Source organism: Staurois parvus, unplaced genomic scaffold, assembly GCF_062004578.1.
Source record: "Staurois parvus isolate SC_StPar_1 unplaced genomic scaffold, SC_StPar_1.0 ptg000525l, whole genome shotgun sequence".
In the NCBI taxonomy this organism is placed as follows: Eukaryota; Metazoa; Chordata; class Amphibia; order Anura; family Ranidae; genus Staurois; species Staurois parvus.
This window is the reverse complement of record NW_028318321.1, coordinates 947,201-972,269: the sequence shown is the minus strand read 5'-3', so window position 1 is coordinate 972,269 and position 25,069 is coordinate 947,201. Positions and strand designations below refer to the sequence as shown.

Genomic DNA, 25,069 nt, shown 5'->3' with positions numbered 1-25,069 from the left:
CGAAAAATCGGCCGGTTTTCAACCCATCTATGACCTGCATTAGTGCTAGATAGACTTTTGGGCTGATACTAGTGTCTACCTAATGAGGGAAATGATGAGAGTTTACTTTAACCTCCCTAGTGGTCTGATTATGTCAATATTTCTGTGCTCAAAACGGTACATTTTTTTGCATTAAAATATGTTGTTTTTTTATTGTAGGCCTGTAATTCTTAGGAATAACTCACTGAAATCTGTCCGAACAAGAGTCTAGTAAACATCCTGGGTATGATAAAATTTGAAACATGAAATCATAAATTAGAATATAATAAATAATCATAATAAATAATAATATAATAATAACTAGAAAAGCTACAATTTCTGGGGAAATTGTGTGAAGTGTTCTTCCCTCCACCAGTAGTCTACAACTGGAGTGGGCGGAGTAACTGGGTGGAGTGGCTTGTCACTCTGCTACCTGCTCACACACCTGGGTTTCTATGGCAACTCACTCTACAGCAGGGGCAGAGAAGAGCGGTTAAAAACAAACTGCTCCAACTTGCTCACTTCACTGGTGGTTGCCATCTTCAAACGGTTGTAGTTTAAAAATTGTAAATCCTACACCGAAGAGCTTTATATTGTGAGAATCGCAAGACCCAGACCTACATTTTGATGCATAGAATGTCTCTGAAATATTAAAAATGAAGGCACAGTCGCAGTTTAGAAATTGCCCTTCAAATTTGAGGTGGCTATAGTGGAGTTTCAATGAATGTCAATGGGCGGTGTGAGTTGCAAACAAATGGTCATATTATGAAAACTATTAGGACTATGGCTTAGCCGTGGCAGCAGTGATAGCTGAACGTTTTGATATAAGATTTGTGTAGGTGGGCTTGAAAATGAGGGAGTGATGGCAGTTTAGAAATCATGTCCTGATTTTTCAGCTCACACTCTAGCTTTTGTCAGCTCACACTCTAGTTTTGAACATTCTGCCATTCATTCCTATGGGACCAATTTCACCTCCATGCGTTTCGGTATATTACTGTCTATGTAGTGTAAAAACTGTGGTTAGAGTGGTAAATTTGGCTATAATAAGAATATATATGTGAGATAACAGTAAGTGGTCTTGCCATGCAAGAGCACGTAATAAATTTAATTCAATATATTCAATAATATAATCAAACTAAAAACACTGAAATTTGAAATATAGCGCCAAGTTCGCACATCACTGAGCTTAGTCGCAAAATCGTTTTCAGTGTCTGATGACAAATTTCCCCACAAATCATTATCACTCAATTCTGCAAGTGGTTCTGATTTACTATCACTGTTCTCTAGCTGGTCTAAAACCACTTTTGATAAAAGGGACGCTTTTTGGAACGCCATGGACGTTTCTCAGTATCCAGGCAGAAAGAACACTAAAAATGCAGGCAGGGCACAGGGCAAAGCAATAGGGACAAAATGTATGTGAAATGGTTTGATACAGTAATGTAATACTATCAGATTTTAGTGAGTGAATGTCACTTTTAAAATTTTTGAAATTCCCGCTGGTTCCGTCTCCTGAACGTCCCGTACTTCCCAACGCTCGCAGGGAACGGAACCCGGAAGATGGATGCCGGCATCGGCCAGAGGAGATGGCCGGGGATGCTGCAGGGGGGACATCGCAGGAGCGCAGGACAAGGTAAGTGCTCGAAGGAATCCCTGAGCAACGCTCCAGGGTAATCCCGAGTGTAGCTCGGGGTTACTGCTTCTGGTACTGAAAGTTAACCCCGAGCTAAACTCGGGAATACCGCCAGGGGGGTTAAGGCTCCATTCACACTGAGTTGAGCATTTTTCAGGTGTTTTTTTCCAGCTTTTTATTCAGGCGTCTTTGAGCATTTTTTTGTTATAGCAGATTTTAAATATTATAGGCATTTTTTCGGGCGTTTTACATTTAGGCGTTTTTGCTGTGGCCAATAGAAATAGCTGCTGTTTGAGCTGAAAACGCCTGAAAAAACATTTGAAAAAATGCTCTTTCCCACTGTTCAGGAGTTTTCCATTTAAGTCTAGGGGGGCAAACAGCTCAGAAATGCCTGAACAGTAGCGCAATTACTTTTTTGAGTGACAGATGTTTTGCTACAGGCAACAGAATGCTCAAGTGTGAAAAGGGGCCATTGAAAATAAAGGCATTTTACTTGTTGATCATTTTTGAGCGTCAAGCTGAAAAATGCTCAAGTGTGAATGGGGCCTAAGATTGAATATATCTTTGCTATTAATGTATTCTCCCTCTGCTCTTGACACTCCTTAGGGGTGTCAAACTGGTGGCCCACCAGCTGTTGAGAAATTAAAAGTCCCATCATGCCTCTGCCTTTGGGAGTCATGCTTGTTCCTGTCAATCTTGCAATGCTTCATGGGACTTGTAGTTTGGCAACAGCTGGAGGGCCGCCAGTTTGACACCCATGCCTTACAGTATTGACCAGGGGTGGACTGACCATTGGAGAACTCGGGCGCTGTCCGAGGGCCCGGGGTCAGTAGGGGGCCCCATGAGATGTCCCTGGTACCTTTCATAGGCTTTTTTGGGTGTGGTTTGAGTGTGGGCAAGGACACAGGGGCCCCATGATCCCCTATTGCCCGGGGGCCCCATGAGTTGTCAGTCCGCCCCTGGTATTGACTATCCTATCTGGGTGTATTTTTAGGGGGATCGCTGTTCTCTGGAACTGTTATATCCTCTATATTTTATGAGTACCTTGGAACACTATTACTGATATGCGCAACGGTTGTATGTATTTTGTTTATTGGTTGTACCTCAATAAACAAATTTCATTTGGGTGCAGCGTTGCATGACCACGCAATTGCCAGTTAAAGTAATGCAGCGCCGTAACACAAAAAAATGGCCTGGTCAGGAAGGAGGGTAAATCTTCTGGAGGGCAAGTGGTTAACACACATTATACCATAACAACATACCTAAATAATAAAGTAAACATGACAAGGATTGTGGAAATGTTTAGAGGAGGGCAAGTGGTTAAAGACTGTTCTTTAACATTAATTCAGCCACTATGCAATCTATTTATACTGACAAAGCAAACTATACCTTGCCATTAAACCTGATAAAACGTTGTCATATAATAAGATACTAAGGCTGATTTACTAAACGAGTTGGCAATTTTCCCACAATAAGGGTCCTTTCACACTGATGTGTTTTTGCTATATTTTCACCTTGATGAAAACGCAATAAAAATATTTCCTTTTAAATCCTACGGGACTCTTCACACACTTTTCAAAACTACGCCAAAAATGCAGCTCCCCATTGAAATGAATAGAAAATGCATAAAAAATGCACTGTATTTGTGTTTTTGATGCATATTTTGAGTCACACGTCCATGTTTCACAGGTGCATGCAACCAGAGAACACATCAAAGATGCATATGTGTTTTTAATGTGCTTTTTTACTTTGAAAGCACACTAAATTGTGTGAATATTCACTTAAATTTTCCAGTTAAGTGACAAAGCAATTTTTTTTATTTAATGAATGGATAATGGAGGTGAATAATCACACAATTTACCACATGAGGATTCTCACTTTCCTGAGTAAATCAGCCATTTTCATCAGGGTTTTGCAGATGTTACTTTTCTCTCTAGGGATATAATGTACAGATAATCATGTCATTTGCATAATATAGAGTATATGTAACTTTGATTTTAAAAAAAGTCCATAAAATTACTATTTGTATTTATATGGCGATCTGAGAAAAAGTATAGCTAAAAAGACTTGAAACATCAGGTCCTGCTACGTCGGAGGCAGCCAGTCATGAGCTCTCTGGGCTCTTGTAAGACAAGAGGCCTGTCAGCCAGTTTCATCTTGACTTTTTTGCATAGGTGTGTGGAAGGCTGGGCTTCTTTCTGTGGTTATTGTGGGAGTATACACGTCACAGGAGCATTTGCAAACAGGTTTACATCTAATAGTTTTCAGAGAAAAGCAGAGATTGTGCATGAGATTCTATAACAGGCTAAAACTATTTATTTCACAACTGTAAATCTGTTTTTGAATGAAGCACTAAGCTTAACTCTCTGCACACTTTTGAAAAGAAAAACAAACTGAAGACAGCAACGGAACAAGCTCAAAGCGAGGAAAAAGAATTATCTCTTCCGAAAAATCTAACATTAACTTTTTAAAGCCAAGAAGACATCAAGAAAAGGAAAACCTTCCCTTCTTTGTTGAAACATAACAAAGCCAAAAAATGGATAAATTTCGTATGATCTTCCAGTTCCTGCAAGCCAACCAGGAATCTTTCATGAATGGAATATGTGGTATCATGGCACTTGCAAGTGCCCAACTATACACAACATTTGATTTTAATTGCCCGTGTCTTCCAAGCTACAACTTGTCCTATGCCCTGGGTGTTTTGTGTGTACCACCTATTGTCTTATTTTTATTGGGGTTTGTAATGAACAATAACGTCTCAATGCTTGCCGAGGAATGGAAGAGGCCGACAGGTATGCGGCAGAAAGACGCTGCTGTATTGCGATATATGTTCTGTTCAATGACTCAGCGGGCATTAATTGCCCCGGCAGTATGGATATCAGTGACGTTACTACATGGTGAGAGCTTTATATGTGCATTTAGCACATCTATTCCTGTGGACAAACTGGGAAATATGACTGGTGTAGACCTGTCTGAAAAAGAAATCAGGCGAATACTGGCCAGGATCCCTTGCAAGGATATCTATGATGGACACCATATTATACCACAGGAAGTGGCCACCAGATATCTGCGGTGCATTTCTCAGGTGACACATCCCTTTTTTTATACTGTTAACTGTGTCATGTTAGTTTTTGCATGTATTTTGTGATTTCTTTATACTGTAAAGTATATGATAGCACTGTATGACTGAGGAGTGATAATAAGGTTTTTTAAGGCAAAACTGAAATATGGGACATAGTTACAAACTAGCTGGTGAGTGGTCCACATTAGGCCATCTGGCCATTCACTATGGTGTTTAAGCACATTATTTGAATACTGTTATATTCACAGGTATTTGTTGTACACTTGGGTTTACATTCTTAGATAGACATTTCTGGTCTCAGTACTACTCAATAAATCTACCATGCATGCCAGTTGAAGATGCCAGCCCTGGGTGCCATGCGTAAAGAGGTCCACCTCCCCCTCTCATTCTTACACAATGTATACTTAATAAGCTGTACTCTTGGTAGCAGCATAAGTATTCACATTTTAATGTGAAACTTTTGATGGTGATCAATGCCAGTCTCAGCTCATCCTCTAACGCATTTCACCAGAGAATTGCATGTTAACAGAGTGTTAATTGTTGAAGCTTAGTAATATTCCCAAGTTGTATAATATAGAAAATGCTACAGTCACTGGCCCTGGTGATCACAGAGAACAACTTACTAATTTTATCAGTGATTAGCTCATCTATCCCTATGGGAGACCCACCAGGCTCATTCCTGCATGCAACCCACAGGTTACATTCTCCAGACCTCAGACACTAAGCAAATGAGGATTCAAGACTAATAAAACTTATTTGCATTTTCTGGCATGTGCTCCTTGTTCCCTCTGGAGATTTAGGAGATAAATCAACAACTGCAGAGTGAAACAGCAGGTATGTGTGCTATATTCACCTGTTAGCCATAAATATGTCACTCTAGAAGCTAAATATACTGATTTTGTATCAGGCTATGTTATGTTTAATGCAATCCTGTCCTTTGTCAATGCAGGGGAAAGCAACAGGTTCGTTTTAGCCCTTTTATGACCATAGGTCACTGATACATGGATGCTCAGACCAACATAAGCAGCATCAGTACACTTGGCAACACGTATGGCAAATTGGCTACCTAAATAGGTTTTACATTTCATGAGGATAAATATAGGGTGCTCCAAGTTACAAAATGTAACAAAAATGAACATTACCTCAGCATGGGCCATAATGCTGACCTACATATTGTGGCCTCCAAATTGGGATAATGGCAACCCCACCAACAGCAAATAATCTCTCTTCCACCCTCACCACTCAGTCTACCGCAGGGAGCATAAAAAGACAAAAATATCTAGTACTTCCGGATATCAGGGGAACATGTGACTAACTCCCTTTCTTACCATATGACAGAATTGGAGCTTGGCTACTCAGACACCTCATGGAGTCACAGAGGGGTGAGAGTCCTCAGCTATGTATATGCACAAAGTTGCAACTTACACAGGGCTACTACTCCCTTACTTGAACAGACCAAATGGAACTGTAGGGAAATTAAACTTGACCATAAACCAGTAGAGTTACATTCAAAAATGATAATGTTAAGAACATTCCTTCAATTTTCTAATTGTAGTGAGGTCAAGTCAACATTAATTTTTAACCGTAGTGACAAAGAAATTTAATGAAGCATGATGTAAAACTTTTCTCAAAGGAACAAATTACTATCAAAATCAAATGTTAAAAGCCAATGTTTTTCAAGTACTTTCAAATGACATCATGTCATCGAATGTACCAATGAAATTTTTCATATGAATATGTGAGCAAATGTTTGTATGAACGTTCAATTGAAAATTTACTAGTGTATGGCCAGCTTTAAGGAAGCTATGCCTTCCTTAAATTTCTCTCACAAGCAGATGCACTTAAAGTCTGACTATTCAAAATGTTGAACATGCACAGAGACCACTACTGCACAATTATAAGGCCCCTTCCACATGAGCGTTCTGATCGTTTTTTCAAGCGGACCTAATCGGACCCTTCATTCTACTCTATGGAGCGGCCAGTGTAAATGGACTTGTGTCCATTTACACCCGTCTACCTCCAATCCAGAAGCCAGTCGGGTGTAAACAGACAGCCAGTACATTTACATCCAATTGCCTGTAGAACAGAGCGGGCTGTGTCCGTGTCCGTTCTTCAGAAGTGGAGTGGACCTGTCATCCACCTGCCCAGTGGGGGATCAGTGGACAGATCCCCCGTCTTATTCTTCCACCATATCTGATTTCAACAGCAACAAAGTTGGTGGTACAATCTAATGCTAGGTCCTGTTCCTGAAATAATAATCCCTTTTAAAAGAAACATTTTAAAAAAGAGAATTTTCTACAGAGTTTATTTAATGTGGTGCACTTTCACTTTTCAAAGAATACCCTATCGCTTTAAAGGAAAATAAACAAAAACAGCATTTTTGTGTGCATGTGATTGGATGAGGGAAGACAGCAGAGCTTCACCTCATTCACCATGACTGGGCAAAATTCACTTGGAAAGTGCAACTTTCCTTGCAAAGTGAACTTTTGTAAGTCGATTCTAATGGTACTGTTCACAAGATCAGAGAGTTTAGGGTATAGTGAAGCAGGTACCTTTTCTTTTTTGCACTAAGGCCTCTCCACAGCATAGAGGAGCAGGGGGCCACATTAGTATGAGCTATACCAAATGTTTTTTGCAAGAGTTGCCATAGACTGAGAAGTGAAAAACAGATGCTTGGAGATGCAAAAACAGATTATACAACCTGCTCTGCTCCCCTCCCTTTTTACTCAAAGGATAGTTGATAATAAAGCCAAGTTAAAGTTTTCCAGTACTCATTCTGGTTTTGACACCAATCACACTGTCACCATGCATGAACCTGTGTATGGGAGGTAAAGGAAAACTGTTGGGGAGAGACATTAGTGAGAACTACAGACCTTTAGGATGGGGTGTTGAAGTCAATTAACTTATGAGAATGGTTATTAGTTTTACAATTAAGCCATTATAGATTTTACCCAGAGCACTTCAGATTGAGACAGAATAAATAAGAATAAAAGAGCTCCCCCTAAGTGTGAGAATCCTGTCACCTGATTGCAGATGCCCCCAGAGAAGAGGTGCTGAGTTTGCTCAGTGTTTTTAACCAGGTAGCAGAATGGTGATGTATGAGTGTGTGTGTGCCACCCCATCTGGTGGAGTAAAACTGCAAGTTATTGAGGATTCATGGTGTCACATGGTTTCATAACCTACAAAAAGGAAAATCTTGGAGAACTATATTGAAAACAAGCTGATGACACACTAATCTACCCTAAGGGACAATTTTCTGATCACTTCTGTGTGAACAAGGAGGCTATTAAAAGACCTTTTTTTAATCCTTTACACACATTCACTGTGTTCTACATAGGCTGTGAATCATGACTATAGTTCAGCTGAGCAAATGACTAAAAAGGTATTGGCCAAGCAGACAAATAAATGAGGAGGTGGAGGTTATGTGAACATATATCAAATATTCTGCTATGTTCTCCTGAAAACACCTGCTGCAACCCATTATTGTCACAATGTCATGTGAAGTCTTAAATCATTTGTACCATGTGGTAATAGTAGTCTATGTACAGGAAGCTTTAAACTTTAAAGGACAAGTTCACCTTTCGTAACATGTTACATGTTACACCCATATTCAGGGTGTAACATGTACCCTGTTACAATCTGACCGGCCCCCTCACCCCCCCCAATCCCCACCTTGACAGATAGCAGGGGAACTTCTCTCTACTCCGAACCACCACCCCACTAGCTGTCAAATTTTTAAAAAACGTAGCCGTGTGGGGCTCTGCCTGTTTCACTCATTGACAGCATTCTGTGAGTGAGAGACTACAAGTCCCGGCAGCCTTAGCGACTGTCAGCTTGTAGTCCTCAACAGGGGAGGACTGACCATTCGGGTACTTGGGCACTGCCTGAGGGCCCGGGGTTAGTAGGGGGCCCCATGAGATGCCCCTTGTACCTTTCATAGGCTTTTTTGGGTGTGGTTTTAGTGTGGATGAGGACACAGGGGCTCCATGATCCCCTATTGCCCGGGGGCCCCATGAGTTGTCAGTCCACACCTGGTCCTCAATGAACTACCACGGCACTGTGGAAAGCCGTGGTAGTTCATCGATTCTTCCTGTCAGTATATCTGCTTGTTCGTACATCCTGTTCGAGCAAGCAGATATTCTAACAGATCTGCAGGAAACCTGTATATGCTGATCGCTGGTGCAATGCTTTACAGGCTTCTGCAGACAAAAATAATAAATGCACATTTTTTACCTGCAAAAAAAATGTGCATTTATTATTTTTTACTAAAAGGTGAACAGCTGCTACAGGCTAAGACAGCTGCTACCATCTATAAAAACGTATGCAATCCTTACACATACCTGCAGCAGCTCTAATTTTCCTCTGCTATAACCAAATGGTGGGCCATTCTGAACAGGACAATTTCTGGCATTTTTGATGGAACTTGACCACCCACTCCTACATCCCATATATTATTATTGGCCTACAAGGTAGCTCATCATAGTGGTGGGCCCTCAGGAATGTAGACATAGTCCAACAGCTTTGTACTTTATATGGCTAGCATTATAGAACCAACTAATACATGTCTTTGTTTAATTTCTAGGCATTAGGATGGACCTTTGTTTTACTCATGACCTTCCTGGCATTTCTTGTCAGAGCCATACGACCCTGCTTCACACAGGCAGCTTTTCTTAAGAGCAAATATTGGTCACACTATATTGACATTGAGCGCAAGCTTTTCGATGAAACCTGTACTGAACATGCAAAAAGTTTTGCAAAGCTCTGCATTCAGCAGTTCTTTGAGAACATTAACCGAGACATGAACATAGGTCATTCCCATGTTCTAGAGAAGGAACCAAAGGAACCAAAGGAACCAAAGGAACCAAAGGATGCAAAGGAAACAGAACAGGACGAAGCAGACAAACTACTGGGAGTCACCAGTCAGGGGACAATTAACACCCTTCTGAAGAATTGGCACAGATGTAAACCTCCTTTAAACCTGAATACCTATGAACACCAAAATGGAAATGGATGTATTATCGAAAATCTTGAGCTTAACAACCTAAATATACCCAAGAAGGAAATTGTAACTTATTACAGTAAGGTTTAAGGACTGGGTGTCTTTTGAACAGAAGACAAAACTGTGAAAAAGTTAATTTAAATCTAGAGGCCATGTGGAAATTAACTGAGTCCTGAAGACTGGTAATTTTGCAATGGCCATTTACAGAGTGGGACAACATTTTAAATGAATCTAATCACTGTGATTACATCTTGACAAGTGTTTTCTGTTGTGCCTGCTATGCTTTGTCAAGAACATATTTCTCAATGAAGGAGGTTAAAGGAATTCATAAGCAAACAGTGAAGTTAAGCATGCATGAGAATTACGGTACTTGTTTCAAAAAGCATGGGTGAATTGGTGTCCAAGTTGGTGCCCTACTGTTCACTTTGGGAACATTCTACAACAGTCTTTTATATAAAGAGAAAGTATATGCCTATGAGACAAAAATTTAGCTTTCATTTGAGACAATTTTGTTTTCTCATTGCTAAAGAACAAGAGCAAGCTTCGGGCTAGCATGTTAGGTTTAGTGTTGTGGACCAATAGGGTGTGTTTTAACTTCCATATGTATGTAGAAATGGTAAGCCTTTGTTTAAATGTTCTGGGTATGTCCAACTGTTAAAGTATACATTCCAAGAACACATTTGATGGATCACATCTCGCAAGTGGCCTGGCAATGCCTGTTATATTTCAGAAGACAATGGTATCTACAACTCCTGTGAACCATGCTATAATGACCTGGAGAAAAACAAACCTAAACCTCTACCTGTTGCACCAAGACCTATATCAATTAAAAATAAAACTATTTCAGCCACTTTATGAGTGCGTTTCCAGTGGCAAGAGCTTTCCAATAACAAAAAGCTGATAATGTATTGGGAGCAAACTTTTACAACAGTATTAGCAGTTATGTTTATTATACAGTCAGTATGACTGAAATGTGAAGCTTTTATCACTTTTGTGATGACTTTATATATCTGTGGGTGCTTAATAAAAGACTGTTAATTTAATTTTAAGTCAGAGCACAATACTTATTGTGTAAATCATACTGTGCTTAAGATGTTCAATAAAACACATTTATTATTAAAAAAAATCAACTTTTGCTGTATACTCATATGATACTATTCCAAGCTCATCAAAATGTTTTTGGCATCTTTTGTGCTGCATTACTGAATAGCCCATGTAGTGCTACCCTCTTGAGGACTGTTGAGTATTTTTTGGGTTCCCTGTCTGTTCTGAGCCTGCTTTGTAAGTACAGCCACTGCTGATACCACTGTGAAACTTTGACCAGGAGGACTCCCTAGCTTTTAACCACGAAATAAACACATAGTTTAAGGTGAGTAAATATTCTAATTGGATTGAGGTCAGAATATAAAGAGTGCAAGTACAACAAGAATGGCAGTAGATGTGCTTAAAAGAAAAATTAAGCACTCTAAAAGGTTCAATAAAGTAATTAAGCACAGTATCACTTTAGGCAAACCCAAATGTCCTGCAGGATCATAATTTAAGCATAAATTCTAGCTTCTGAGATATCTCTCCCCAAGTGTGCCGAAGTGAACTATCACAATGTCAGGTTAACTTACTTTTGGGTTCTCAGTTGCTAGTAACTGGGTTTAACTGTGTTTAACTCTTTGAAATTAATACTTTTGTTATTAGCAGCAGTGTCCCCTTTGGTATCTCTTTTAAAGAATGGTGACAAATCTGTTCACTTGATGGGGCCCTAGCTGGTGCACATTAAGATTCAGATCCCTCCTTCTGTAAGAGCAAGATTTCCTCAAGATGGTATAGTCACAGAAATATTGCCCCTTTGAGTGATGTTGAAAACTAGGTAAGGTCTTTTTAAACAAAGGATGAAAGCAAGAATTGGCTAAAATTCAAGAATGGATGGAAGCAGCCTGCAGCAGAGGTTGACCCTTAAAGATGGCGAACTAGTCTGGTGAAGCAAGTTCCTTTGGAGCTGGAAGAGTCTTGAAATGAGATACTAGTGTAATCCAGTCTGCAGGGGGCATGTGTTGTAGCCAGAATCCTGTGGCTTCAGGATAATAATAATCTGTGGTGTAAAGTGTACTGAACTGAACAATTGAAATTAACATAGTCACTTGCAACTTGTATTGATCTGGGTTATGGAACCTTTTCACCTAGTTTGTAGTCTTCGCAGAGTAAGAGGTAAGCCCTTAGTTGAGAATACCCCCTTGTTCTTTTGGTCCTTTGTTATGAAGCGATGCTGATAACCGCACTGTGATCCGCCTACCTGCAGGATTGACTGTCCTGCTCATCAGCGATATCAGCAGTCTGCAGTCCTTCTTTCCCTCTCCACGAAACGTCCCTATCCAGTCCGGATCCCCGGAGTCTCGCACGGCCTTCTCCACACACACACCCATCTTCCTCCTCTCACCATCTACAGTACTTACTTCTTGTAAAGTTCCTGGGCTTCTCAATATATATGTTAACGCCCCTTTGCCAGCTCTTCTGGGAAGTGCAGTCTGTTCACTCATTTTCTGAGTGCAGAAGTCCTACTACCAGCATACAAGTCCAACAAGGCTTTGCTTCAATAGAGTCTGGACAACTGAACCGCAGAACACTGCCATCTTGTGTTCAATTACCATCCTGCAACCAGTATTGATGCAGTATGTTACATCCCAAATATGGCAGTATCACTACCACAGCAAAAAGGTGTTATGTCTGAAAGGCAAAACATAGTGTATTTTCAGTTAGTACATATTTGAGTTATTACTGCAGTGCTTGCCTAAGATTAATCTTTACACAAAAGTCATATGTTTACAAACTTGCTCTTCTATATTTTATAGTAGATTAGCCACTAAAAGATGCTCTCAGGGGTTCAACGCAATTATGTATGTCTGTTAACAACTGTTGAAACAAGACATTAGTCAAAGAAGGAGTATGTTGCTGCAAAGAGTCCACATAAATGTATAATTACTAATTTTACTAAGAAACAAGGTTTTTAACTGTTTAAAGCGGTATTAAACCCCAAATCAGAAATGTAATATATTCAAGCTTACCAATCAGTAGATCTAGTGACTGCATTCATTTTCTTTTTTAGAATGTTTTCCCTCTGGTTTCACCTGTTGATCTAGCCAGTAATACACCTCCTGTATTAGAGTGACCCCAGGGCCAGTGCCAGCATAAGACGGCTTAGGCAGCTGCCTTAGGACACCAGGATGGGGGGGGGGTAAAAGCTGAATCCCCGACCACCTGCTCATCAGTCGGATTTGATCGATTTTAGACCATACTGAAGACGTGCTTTTAACACACTCCTGGCCACTATACTGGCTAGGAGTGTGTGTACTTTTGTAAAGCCATCTGTTGGATTTCAGTGTGAAAGTGATACCAGCAACTGTGAAGCCGCCGATAACTTCCAAAACCACTGTGATGCGTCCCCCTATGAGACACCCCCTTCCCCACCATGTTTATCAGGTTCCTACCTTTCAGGACCGGTGTAGACATGTCACTGGGAAGGGTGGTGGGAGCTCAATGGACATTTGTGCTAAGACTAGGAAGTGACATGTATAACATCACCTCCTGGTCCAGAGCTGTCAATCACTGGGATCAGTGCCTGGGGAAGCTACTGATGGAACATGATCTGTATTCAATCAGCTGCAGTGGAGTACAGGGGAGTATATGTGACAGGTACTCTTTATGATACATCCGGGGTCTAATAGACCCTGGATGTATCACAAAGAGTAACTGTCACATATATGCTATTACATAGGGAGCTACTGGTCCCATATGTGATATTAAAAAATTTTGGTGGGGTTTAAGTAATCTTCAGACCTAAAATCATTTGTTAAAACATGTAAACAAAACATTTTAAAAAAGGCTTCAGGATTCAGGCTGTTAAAATACTTGTCTTCTGTTCCTTAACACTGCGCCCTCCTTCCTACTGGGTCATTACTAAGTTTTAGTTTGCCTCACCTGCTAGCTATCCTTAGCCATTGAGGGTAAGAAGGAAATGCAAACCCCATTACCTCATTACTTACTGCCGTTGTGGAGGGGAAGAGAGTGGTGGGAGGATGGGGGGATGGCAAAATGCCTTTGCCTGTGTAGAAAAAACACTGGGTCTGAGTGCCCCCACTGTGGATGAAGGAGCAGCAGAGATCACCAGGGGAAAAGAAAAAAGAAAAGCCTAAAAAAAGCAAACCAATAAGGTCACAACATCTATGAATTAGTAACTTGCAATATAATAAATGCTTGCTTTTGGATTTAATACCGCTTTATCATATTGATCATTATTTATCATTTATTCATGTTTATCTTTGATATTAAAAAAAAAGGAAAAACAAGAAACCATTAGTAAAAATTACCTATAATAAAGCACACCACAAAGGGCTTATTTTTAAATTTGACTTTATGGCTCTAAAAGCGACTGTCATTATTGAAAATAATTGCAAAAAGGAGAGCCTGAATAATGAGCAACTAAATATCTATCTTTGCTGCCGCCTGCTCAAATGGACACCACTTCAGTCATTTGAAGTCTTTTCCCTAATTCTGCAATGAAACCAACACTTCAGGGAATGTCAATCTCCTATGTGCCCCAGAGCTCTCAATTATTTCTCCTGCTAATCTCCACATCACTACTCTGTTCTATAGTGGGTGAAGGTTGGTAAAAGAAACTAGGAAACTAAGAAAATTCTTCAAATACAATAATAGTAAAAAAGGTCCGGTCTGAGCATGTAGTCCCTTTGCTAAATAATTTAGAGTGGGTGACTGGGAACAAAAAGAAGGCAAATTTATTAAAAACCTTCTTCAGCTCTGTGTATACAAAGGAGCATGGGGGAGCTCTTGTTCATAATGGGCATGGCATTGACACAGCTCCAGATGATCCACATTGGCTCACAATTGATATGATCCAAAAATATTTAGACAGAATAAAGCTGAAAGGTGAATAAAGCACCTGGACCGGATGGCATACACCCACGGCTCCTTAAAGAATTGAGCTCTGTCATTTCAAAGCCATTGTTTCTAATTTTTAGGGACCCTTTAATGACTGGCATAGTACCACTGGATTGGTGTAAGGCCACTGTGGTGCCAATACATAAAAAGGGGGTCAAAATCTTTACCAAGTAATTATAGACCTGTTAGTTTAACTTCCATAGTTGGGAAGATACTGGAGAGTTTAATAAAAGAACACATAGATGAGTTCTCACTGGAAAAAAATATTTTAAGCAACAGACAACGTGCATTCATGAAAGACAGAAGTTGTCAAACAAATATGATTTCTTTTTGTGAGGAGGTGAGCAACCTTCCACAGAGGGGTGGCGGTGGATGTGATATACTTGGACAGAGGGGTGGCGGTGGACGTGGTATACTTGGACAGAGGGGTGGCGGGGGACGTGGTATACTTGGACAGAGGGGTGGCGGTGGACGTGGTATACTTAGATTTTGCAAAATCGTTTGACACAATTCCCCATACATGGCTAATGTGTGAGGTAAAGTGTACGGGCTTGGAAAAATCCGTATGTAAATGGTTAGAAAACTGGCTAAAAGATCGTATTCAGAGAGTAGTGGTTAATGATTCATACTCTGAATAGTCTAGGGTTGTCAGTGGTGTACCCAAAGGTTCAGTGTTGGGACCCTTACTTTTTAATATATTTATAAACGATATAGGGTTTGGGATTAAAAATACCATTTCAGTCTTTGCAGATGACACCAAGCTGTGCAGTGGAATAACGTCCTTACAGGATGTCTCCAACTTACAAGCCGATCGCAATGCACTGTTTAATTGGGCAACTATGTGGCAATTGAGGTTTAATGTTGATAAATGTAAGGTTATGCATTTTGGGGCTAAGGATATGCATGCATCATACATACTAGGGGGAGTACAAGTGGGGGAATCAATGGTGGAGAAGGATCTGGGAGTTCTGGTAGATCACAAGTTTAATAATGGAATGCAATGCCAAGCTGTGGTTTCTAAAGCGAGCAAAATCCTCTCTTGTATTAAAAGAGGTATAGACTCCAGAGAGAGATATATCATTTTACCCCGGTACAAATCATTAGTAAGACCTCATCTGGAATATGTAGTTCAATTTTGGACACCAATTCACCAAAAGAACATTGGGGAACTGGAGAAAGTGCAGAGAAGGGCAGCCAAACTGATACGAGGCATGGAGGAGATCAGCTATGAGGAAAGATTAGAGGAACTGAATTTATTCTCTCTTGAGAAGAGGAGATTAAGGGGGGATATGATCAACATGTATAAATACATCAGTGGTTCATATAGTGAACTCGGTGTAGAGTTATTCACCCTGATGTCATCACAAAGGACAAGGGGGCACGCTACGTCTGGAGGAAAAGAAATTGAATCACCAAACATGGAAAGGTTTCTTCACAGTGAGAACTGTGAAAATGTGGAATAGACTCTCTCAAGAGTTGGTTCTGTCCAGCTTACTGGATTGCTTTAAAAAAGGCCTGGATTCTTTCTTGGATACACAGAATATAACTGGATACTAACATTTATAGGTAAAGTTGATCCAGGAAATATCCAATTGCCTCTCGGGGGATCAGCAAGGAATTTTTTTTCCCCTGCAGGAGCAAATTGGATTATGCTTTGCTGGGTTTTTTTGTCTTCCTAACTATGTAACTAAGAAGAGCTGTGGGGGACTTAGGAAATCAACACTTTAGAAAGTGTTGGTTTCCCTGCAGAGTAGAACAGGTATGTACTTTTTTTTTTTTTTAGCCAGAACTCCTTTTTGTAATAATTTTTAATAATGACAAGGTAGCTTTATGTATTGGCTGCCTTGAATGTAAACGCAAAACACACAGCAGACAATGTAAAACAGCAAAAAAACTAAATCAGCATATTAAAGAAAATTAATTGTTTTGGGTAAATTTTATTTTATAAGGACACATTTTTAACTTTTATATCCATTTTTGTCATTTGTATACTGCACATTGTTTTACAAATAATCATCTCATGCTCAATAAAGAATCTCTAAAGCAGTATGGCTTAACTACCAAGATAACACAGCAATAGCATCTCCTTTTCAGACTCAGATGCATCCTTCTTGATGAAACTTGGGATAGAGTAGCCTAATAAGAAATACATTATTGCGAATAATCATTGAATTTTGTTTGTGTAAAATTTATCTTGAGCTAAATGAATTTAACTTTCCCTGTAATCTCTACTACAGAGTAATTAGAAATGTGCAAAGGAGCTGGCATCTCTAGCAGTTTACTGAATATAAGACTACATACAAATATTTATATGAAACATTTCTTAGTAAAATGGCTGCTAGGAAGAGGGGCAATTCTTAAGCTGGTCATACACAAGTCAGTTTTTTCCATTTAACCAGTGGGTTGAATGAAAAGAACTGACCTGATTTCCCCATCTACACATTCGAGGTGGATAAAGGAATCTTCCCTACTGCATTTTTGCATTCTAACACTGAGGAGACTTCCTCACCATCAGAATACACAGATCAGCACTGAAGTTTGATTGAGCAGATTTTTTGGAACAGGGCGGTTTTTAAATTTAATTAAACTTAAATTTTTCTATTTCAATATTTTTATTGAATAGTTTTAGCATACAATCATGAGAAACGTTGCAAAAATGTAAACGTATATCCAGAAGGCATTAATAAAAACAAGAAACACAATGTCATCTAATGAGGAAAACAGCATTATTAAAAAGAGCAAATAGAGTTTGGACCTATCACATAATACTACACACATTATAAATAACAAAACAATGGCTGACTCCTGAAAGGAAGGGAGAAAAAAAAGGGGGAGAGGGTAAATGGGAAGGGGGTGATAAGAGTCAAGATCACAAACTGATAGTAGCAAGGGGGGCAAGGTAACATCACCTAGTACAGGGAATTGTAATAGACCAATAAAGGACTATATATGATAAATATAAGCCCATAGCTTGTTGCATAACTTTAATTTTTCAAACTTTTTTTTACTTAAATTTATTGGTCTCATATAGGGGTCCCCTTTGTGAATAGCACAGTGCAGGTGACAGATCCTCTTTAAAGAGACATCAGGGGCCTGATCATAAAGTCACTTCTGCAATCTGTTGAAGCTGATCGAGCACAGAATGTGCTCAGTCAGCTATTTCCATGGCCCTGCTGGGGTTTGACAGTTTGACAACTCTGAACCTGAAAGTGATCAGAGCTAATTGCTTCCAAGTTCATGCTACTCAGCTACAATGAACCTTTGTTTGCTGATCTTCTGCTGCTTTTCCTTATGACACCCACCATTGATGTCCCAGCCACCCAGGAGGGACAGGTAAGCCCAGGACATACGTGCATAAGAGCTGGCATTGGGCAGAACTTACAAAAATGATTGAGGCTTTGGAAGAAAACTGGAAAACATTTACGAATACAAGGGGAGAATATATAAACAGTATTGTCCTTTATTGGGAAAGAAGGGATCACTGTGCTATGTTGCTGTTATGCAGAACTGTAATTGACCACAATATTGCAGTGTTCTGCAACTTAGTTACCACACAACCCATACAGAAATGCTGGGGGGGCTGAGACTTGTATGCTGTAAGCAGGATTCTTTCATTCAGACTAGCTGGAGCTGAAATTCACCACCCAAGAGGACTGGGAAAGGGGGCTGGAGCATTTAAAAGGAAAAAGCCCAGAAACACGGGGTAGATAGGAGAGACTGTGTTGGAGGCCGGACCTGGGTGAGCAGAGTGGATCCATGCAGGGCAGTAAAGATGGGGGAGCTGGAAGGTTGCAGAGCCACCAGAGAGTGAGAATGATGACCCTCCTTTGTAGGGAGGTTTAGCTAAACCTGTCAGCAGCATATACTGTAGATGCTATAGCATATAGATGCTATAACCTATCCAGTGCTGCAGCCTAAAATACTTACTGCTACCATCTGATAGCTTCTTTAAAGTGATTCTTCATCATGCCTGTGCTTATTAAATGAGAACTCCGTCAGCTGTTTTACCATTTCTTGGGTACCTCCATATTTTTTTTTTCCAAAGAGATTACATCTCTATTGTACACCAATATAAGGGTCCCAAATAACCGGCAGAAGAGTTCTAATGTGTTTGGGGGTACTCTGCTAACAATTTGCTTGCATAGAAGTCTGAAAATTAAACCCTGACTCTTCTCACTGAGAGCCCACAAGTGAGCTAGCTCAGTGTTTGTTCCTCCCTTCTCATCTTATTCACTCACTTGGGGAAAATTTCTTGGTGTGGGAGCTCAGGTTTAAATCTTCAGTGCTTCAGGATGGGTGGGAATGGCTTAAATAGTACTGTATTGTATTATATTGTCTTTTCCTGTGGGTGTTTTGCCATTCTTAAGACTCAGCCAATTGTTTGCCTGTTTTGCCATTTCCATGACATTAACACAAGTTAAACGTTTACCTCACTGGTGAGTATGTGTTTATCCTTTAATGTAAAGCCATGGAGTCATCTGACCAAGGTATTTTGGTGGCGTCAGCAGGGGCAACACTCTGCTCAGGGCTCAGTAGTGAACAGGGCACCCAAAATACTCAATGGCTCCTAAGGGGGCAGCACTACACCAGGAACCCAGTGTTCCTGGGCACACCGTGCAAGCCACAAATGTACTATGTTTACCCCTCTTGTATAAGTCAAAATCAAATTTTTATTTAAACACAACTACTAATTAATTTACACATCTACAAATTTACAAAACAACCCTGCATGCAACAGAATGCCATTAGCAGTGTGGCCTTTCTACTATTTCTACTATTACTAGGCCCTATCTAAGCACTGGCCAATGGGATTGTAGGTACAGTCTGCTGGTGGTGGGGCCCTTGAATTATACGTTGGATGGGCAATTTTGGTCCATTTTTGGCAGAACTCTACTGGTGGCAGCAAATGTACAGGACAGCAACAATTTAAGTATGGGCAAAGGCCTCTCACCACATTGATGCGTCACAGATGTCCTCCGGTCAGTATTCTGACCCCTGATGGCCACTCCTGTAGTACAGAAGAAAACGAACAAAAGTTCAAATAGACACATACTGGAGAAATCTTCCACTGGGGATGTGGACACTCAGAATCAGTTGGAGGTGGATATCCCGATGTTTTGGGTACGATTGCATACTTGTGTCCTGGATTTACTGTTACAGTAGTGTTACTTTCTACGCTGTCCTGTCCCGTGCAGCTTTTTGCAATCAGGGCAATGGGAAGAGCAGCAGCCTTGGACTAAATCTACATTCCAAAATGAAATATCCCCCTATACATTTCTTCATCAGCTTCAGAAAGAACCCCTGAGGTGGAGCATTGCTGCTACTTGTGTGGACAGGATGTGTACTGCTCTGATTCCTGCTTGCCCACATGAGATGGACAGCAGAGGAGGGTCATCGGGATGAGAGTAGTACACATTCTCCCCACACAAGTAGCAACAGTAAAATGCTCCACCTCGAGAGTTCTTCATGAATCAATGCAGAGCATGGGAAATTTGGGGGGAAGGTAGATGGGGAAATTTCTTTATGAATTGTATATTTAGCCCAATGACAGTGTGCCAGAATAGGTAAGATCTGTGATAGCAGATTCCCTGTGCTGCCCTGCTTGAGGAAACCATTTCTGTATTATACATTACTGCTCCCTGTGCTGTGCTCTCCTAATCCCCGGCACTGTGCCTCTTGACCCCCCCCCCCCACTGTGCCCTCCTGACCACCCTGTACTGTGCCATCCTGACTCCCCTGTACTATTCCCACCTAACCTGCTGCACTGTGCCTTCCTGACCCCCACACTGTCTCCTGTTGACCGTCTACACTGTGCCCAGCTGACCCCGCTGTGCTGTACCCTCTTGAACCCTGTACTGTGCCATGCTGACCCCTGTACTGTGCCATACTGTGCCCTACTGACCCCCCCTCGTGATTTTCCCTGATGACTCCTATGCTTTGCCCTGCTGACCCCTGTTCTCTGCACTGCTGATGCCTTATGCACTGCCTTACTGAGCCCCTGTCCTCTGTTCTACTATCCTTTGTCCTCTACTCTACTGACCCACTGTCCTCTGCCCTACTTGCCCCCTGTCCTTTTGACCCTGTCCTTCGCTCTACTGACCTCTGTACACCACCCTACAGCTTACTGACCTCTGTATACTGCCCTACATAATACTGGTCTCTGTACAGTGCCCTACATTCTGCTGACCTCTCTACACTGCCCTACATCCTACTGGCCTCTGTTCACTTCCCTACATTCTGCTGACCTCTGTACACTGCCCCACAGGCTACTGACCCCTGTACACTGCAGGCGTTGCAGTGCTCAGCAAGATGGTCAGAGTGAAATGATGTTTCCAAAATATCTGTTGCAAAATGTGTTTGCAGTATAGTTGGTGTTTATCCCTCTTTGTAAGATTTGTTTGAATGACGCACTAGAGACTGTACTATTTTAGCTAAACAAACACATTGATGAGTTTACTAATGAACTAAATCTACTTATGATAAATCTTTCTGTATATACAGTATTTTAAAAATAAATTGTTACATACAGTATGCAAAGCACTGCAAAAATTATAGATTCTATATATATATGCTTATAACAAATAAGTTAATAGGCTAATGATATGCTTCTTGTAGAATCATGTCCATTTTAAATGAATGCCCCATCCTTAATTAATGTATATTCTCCTCCTGCAATCCCTTGCTGGACACACAGCAAAAAAATGTGTCCCTGGAAACTTTCTTGAAATGTTGGCAACTGTGAGAACCCCTTTCTCAGATAAGACCTACTTTAGTTTGTTATCTTTTGTACTTATATGCCAGATCTCCTCCCTGTTTCATTTAATGTTAAGGATTATATCTATAGCTTGGAGTGCTTCTGAATTGTTTTTGAGTCATGGACCCCTTTAGGAAACACAATTTTGCATGCAATGTTATTATCTCAAAAGTATTGTATATGACAAACACAAAAATGAAACAATCTTAACAAAAAGTCACTCCTTTTCACGCAAAAAGTAATGGCCGCTCATTACAAAAATGTGCATACCAAAAAAAAACATTTTAATTCTGCTCAAATCTACTACTACCTTTACTACTAGAAAATGAGAATTAGCACTTGCTATTAAGGAGTGGCACATGATGACAGGTGTGCAGAGAACAATGATATCAATGATATTTAAATGGTAAATATGGACCAACAATGAGTCAAGAGACTTTTAGTGGCTGGCTCTATAAGCAGTGGCAGGGTGAGTTTTCTTTCATTTCCTTCAATGGGAAACCATTGATTGGGACAAGAGGGGAGGGGGTGCCTGTATGGCAAATGTAAAGGTTATTCTTTATCTGACCCTCACAGACCCCAGATTAAGAACCCCTGGCTTAAGGTGTGCCTTTGTCTAGTTAAATGAACTGTGGGGAGGCGTTGCACCTTAAGAGAACTCAAAACTTTTTCCTGCCCCCCACATGAATGTAGGGGAATATCCCTCGGACATTGAACAGTCTCACTACGCCTTACGGAAGTATCTGTGGTTAGTGAGAGACTCTGTAAGTATACAGTATCAATCCGTTTATATGTTTAAGGGTTGTAGTTTGGCAGTTTATAGTTGGGGTATGGGCTTCACCTCTCATACATAGTATTAGGGTATCCATATGGTGTTCACAATGTGGAATCCCCCTTTTTTCATTTTTACCTCATCTTTCTATCTCACTTCTTTCTTTCTTCCTCCCTTCTCCCTCCCCCCCACCTTTTTTTTAATTTCTCCCCTTCCTCCACCCATTTGTAGTTGGGCTCGGGACTCTACTCACCAACCTGTAAACATGCCGAATGTTAAAGTCTGGTCTATCAATGCCAAAGGGCTGACTACCCTTGAGAAGAAATCAAAAATGTTGAGTGAGCTTTGGCAGGCTCGTGCCAATTTGGCCTTTTTTCAAGACACTCACTTTAAGGAGTCCTAGTTGCCCAAGTTCGGGAATGCTCAATGTCCTTTTGCATATCACAGCTCCTCTCCAGACTCCAAGGGCTAGATTTTTCTCTAGACATGTGCCCTGAGGTTTCCCTTCTGAACCTCACCCCCTTATCCAGATGTAGGTACAGGAAGCCCCTTCTGATCCACTTACTCAACACAGCCAGGGTGCTTATTCCACTGAAATGGAAACAAACCACCACTCCGAAAATTGGTCAATGGATAGCTGTAGTGAATGAGATTAATGAAATTGAGCACTTAACAGAAGTCATAAAACAAAAAGAGGAACTGGTCAGCAAAACATGGTTTTATTGGCACAACTTCCAATGCACAGAAGACTATGCTCTGCTTCTGTCTTCACACGCTACATAGGTTCAGGCTCAGCGAAGGCTGACTAGGCTGCCCCCGGCATTCTATAGACATGATTTCAGTCCCCAGCCCTCCTACAACCCTTTTCCCCCTACTCTCCTTTTCCTTCCCTTCCCTCGCCTCCCCTTTTTTTTTCCTTCCTCTCTATCTTACACTTTATGTAACCACCCACTGCTTTGAGTGAGTTACAATGAGACACTGTTTTGTTCTATATGGTTTTTACCGATGTTTGCATCTTGAGTTTATAAAGTTTGTTCCTATCCTACCATGTTAGGTGGAATGTTCACCAGGAAGCTATAACATGTACTGCGCCAAAGAGTGAAATAAAAATTACAAAATTTAAAAAAAATGAACTGTGTGATAAGTTCCTGTGTACGTACCTCCATGTATTGCTTTGTCTTTATATGTTACTTTCTTCCACAAATACATACAATTTGAAATGCTAGCTGTTTGGAGTGCTGCCTGTTAATTATATTATCAAGAGTTTATTGTATTTGGATTTTGTAAGGAAACCCAACTTATAGTTCAAACAACCACACCTCCCACTCTCTCTCACCCTCCTCTCACACCCCACTCCCTCTCTCTCCCCCCACCCATCTCTCTTTCCTGTGAATTGGACTGGTAACTCTTGGGGGTGAAGGGGTTAATTCATTAACAATGTCATTAGTAAAGTGCAGCAAGAAGGGGTTAATGTTCTACCACTGGTCACTGATGCAATAGTGACTAGTGACAGTTGTTTACTCCTTTGTGCTGCATAAGTGGCACCAGTGTCAGTGTTAATAAAGCCCTTTATGAAGGGTTGAAAAACACTGCAAGTGGCCACTAATGCAGCATGAAGGGGTTAATTAACTCTGCCAATGCCCACCAATGGGGAGGGATTAAAGTAGAATTTCCAGTTTAAACCTAACTAGTCTTAAAATGTCTCCCATCCCCCCTCCTAATACCTATGCTGGCTAAGCTGTGTAGAAAAGATGTATACACCTATTTTCAGACTGCTCCGGTCCGGTCATATTATCCCGTGTGAGCCAGTGGTGTAAGCAGGGGAGAGGAGGACGCGTCAACAACAGATGGGACATGGGAACCTATGGGTGGTGTCACCGCTCCAGGCTTTATTGGCCATAGTCAAGTGCTCTCTCCTCTTCCCCTGTAGCCATTGCTATCTGATACAGGGGATCATGTGACCAGACTGGAGCAAGTTGAAAATAGGTAAATCCATGGGTTAGGGAGCGCAAATTACTTGCCTTGCCCAGGGAACTGACAATCCATGTTACGCCACTGGAAGAATCTTTGGGCAAGAAGAACAGTTCATCTCTTAGACAGATTAATTAGTTTCATAGTCTGAGTTATGCAAAGCTGTGTTGCATGTTTATTTGTATACCTAAGGTCATCTTAGCTAATGCTGGTTAAGACGTAACTTTCATGTCACTCACTGTGCATTTATCTTAACTGAGTCATGTGTTCAAATGGGCTGCACAGCTTATGGTCAATTTAAAAAATGTACTTTGAAAGGAACATCAACTGACTATTATCAAAAAAATGTGGTAGTGCTTGTGCTAAAGGCTCTCTAGCTTCCAATTTGTTCTGGTAAGCACATTCCTTGCCTCTTATCATGGGTGTAAGCCTGTGTTTAATGAAGTTGCAAACATATTTTTTGCAACTGCAAAACTTTCAGTCTCATCTGTTAAATGAAATCCTTCTATATAGATCTTTTGGTGGGCAGCAGCCAGAATACAAGGTGCTTGTGATTTTAATAATAGTAGAACTATAGGCAAAACTTTTTTTTCATTGAGGATGGAGCAAGGGAGGGTTATAACCCCTGTCAGATTTTTTTTTCACCATCTGTGTCCTATTGTGGAGATTTCTTTTCACTCCCTGTCCCACAGCACAAATAGGAGCTGATATTTGTGGCTGTGTGGCCCCCTTAAAATTAAGGAGGTCTAGTGTATCCAGTGAAGGATACTGTTTAAACTACAACATACAAAGACATTGTAGACAACTGTGTTATCCCAGCTTTGTGGTAACAGTTTAAGAAAGGTCCTTTCATTTTCCAGCATGACTGTTCTTCTGTACACAAAGCCAGGTCCATAAAT

At 40.7% G+C, this 25,069-nt stretch overlaps 1 protein-coding gene across 1 annotated transcript; it reads left to right on the top strand.

The window, feature by feature from the left end:
* Positions 1 to 3,901: 3,901 nt before the first annotated feature.
* On the top strand, positions 3,902 to 10,855 carry CALHM1 (calcium homeostasis modulator 1). The gene is made up of 2 exons (XM_089690254.1): positions 3,902 to 4,733; positions 9,313 to 10,855. The coding sequence occupies exons 1-2, from the start codon at positions 4,185 to 4,187 to the stop codon at positions 9,817 to 9,819; spliced, it is 1,056 nt and encodes a 351-aa protein (XP_089546380.1). The 5' UTR covers positions 3,902 to 4,184; the 3' UTR covers positions 9,820 to 10,855.
* The last annotated feature ends 14,214 nt before the right edge of the window (positions 10,856 to 25,069 follow it).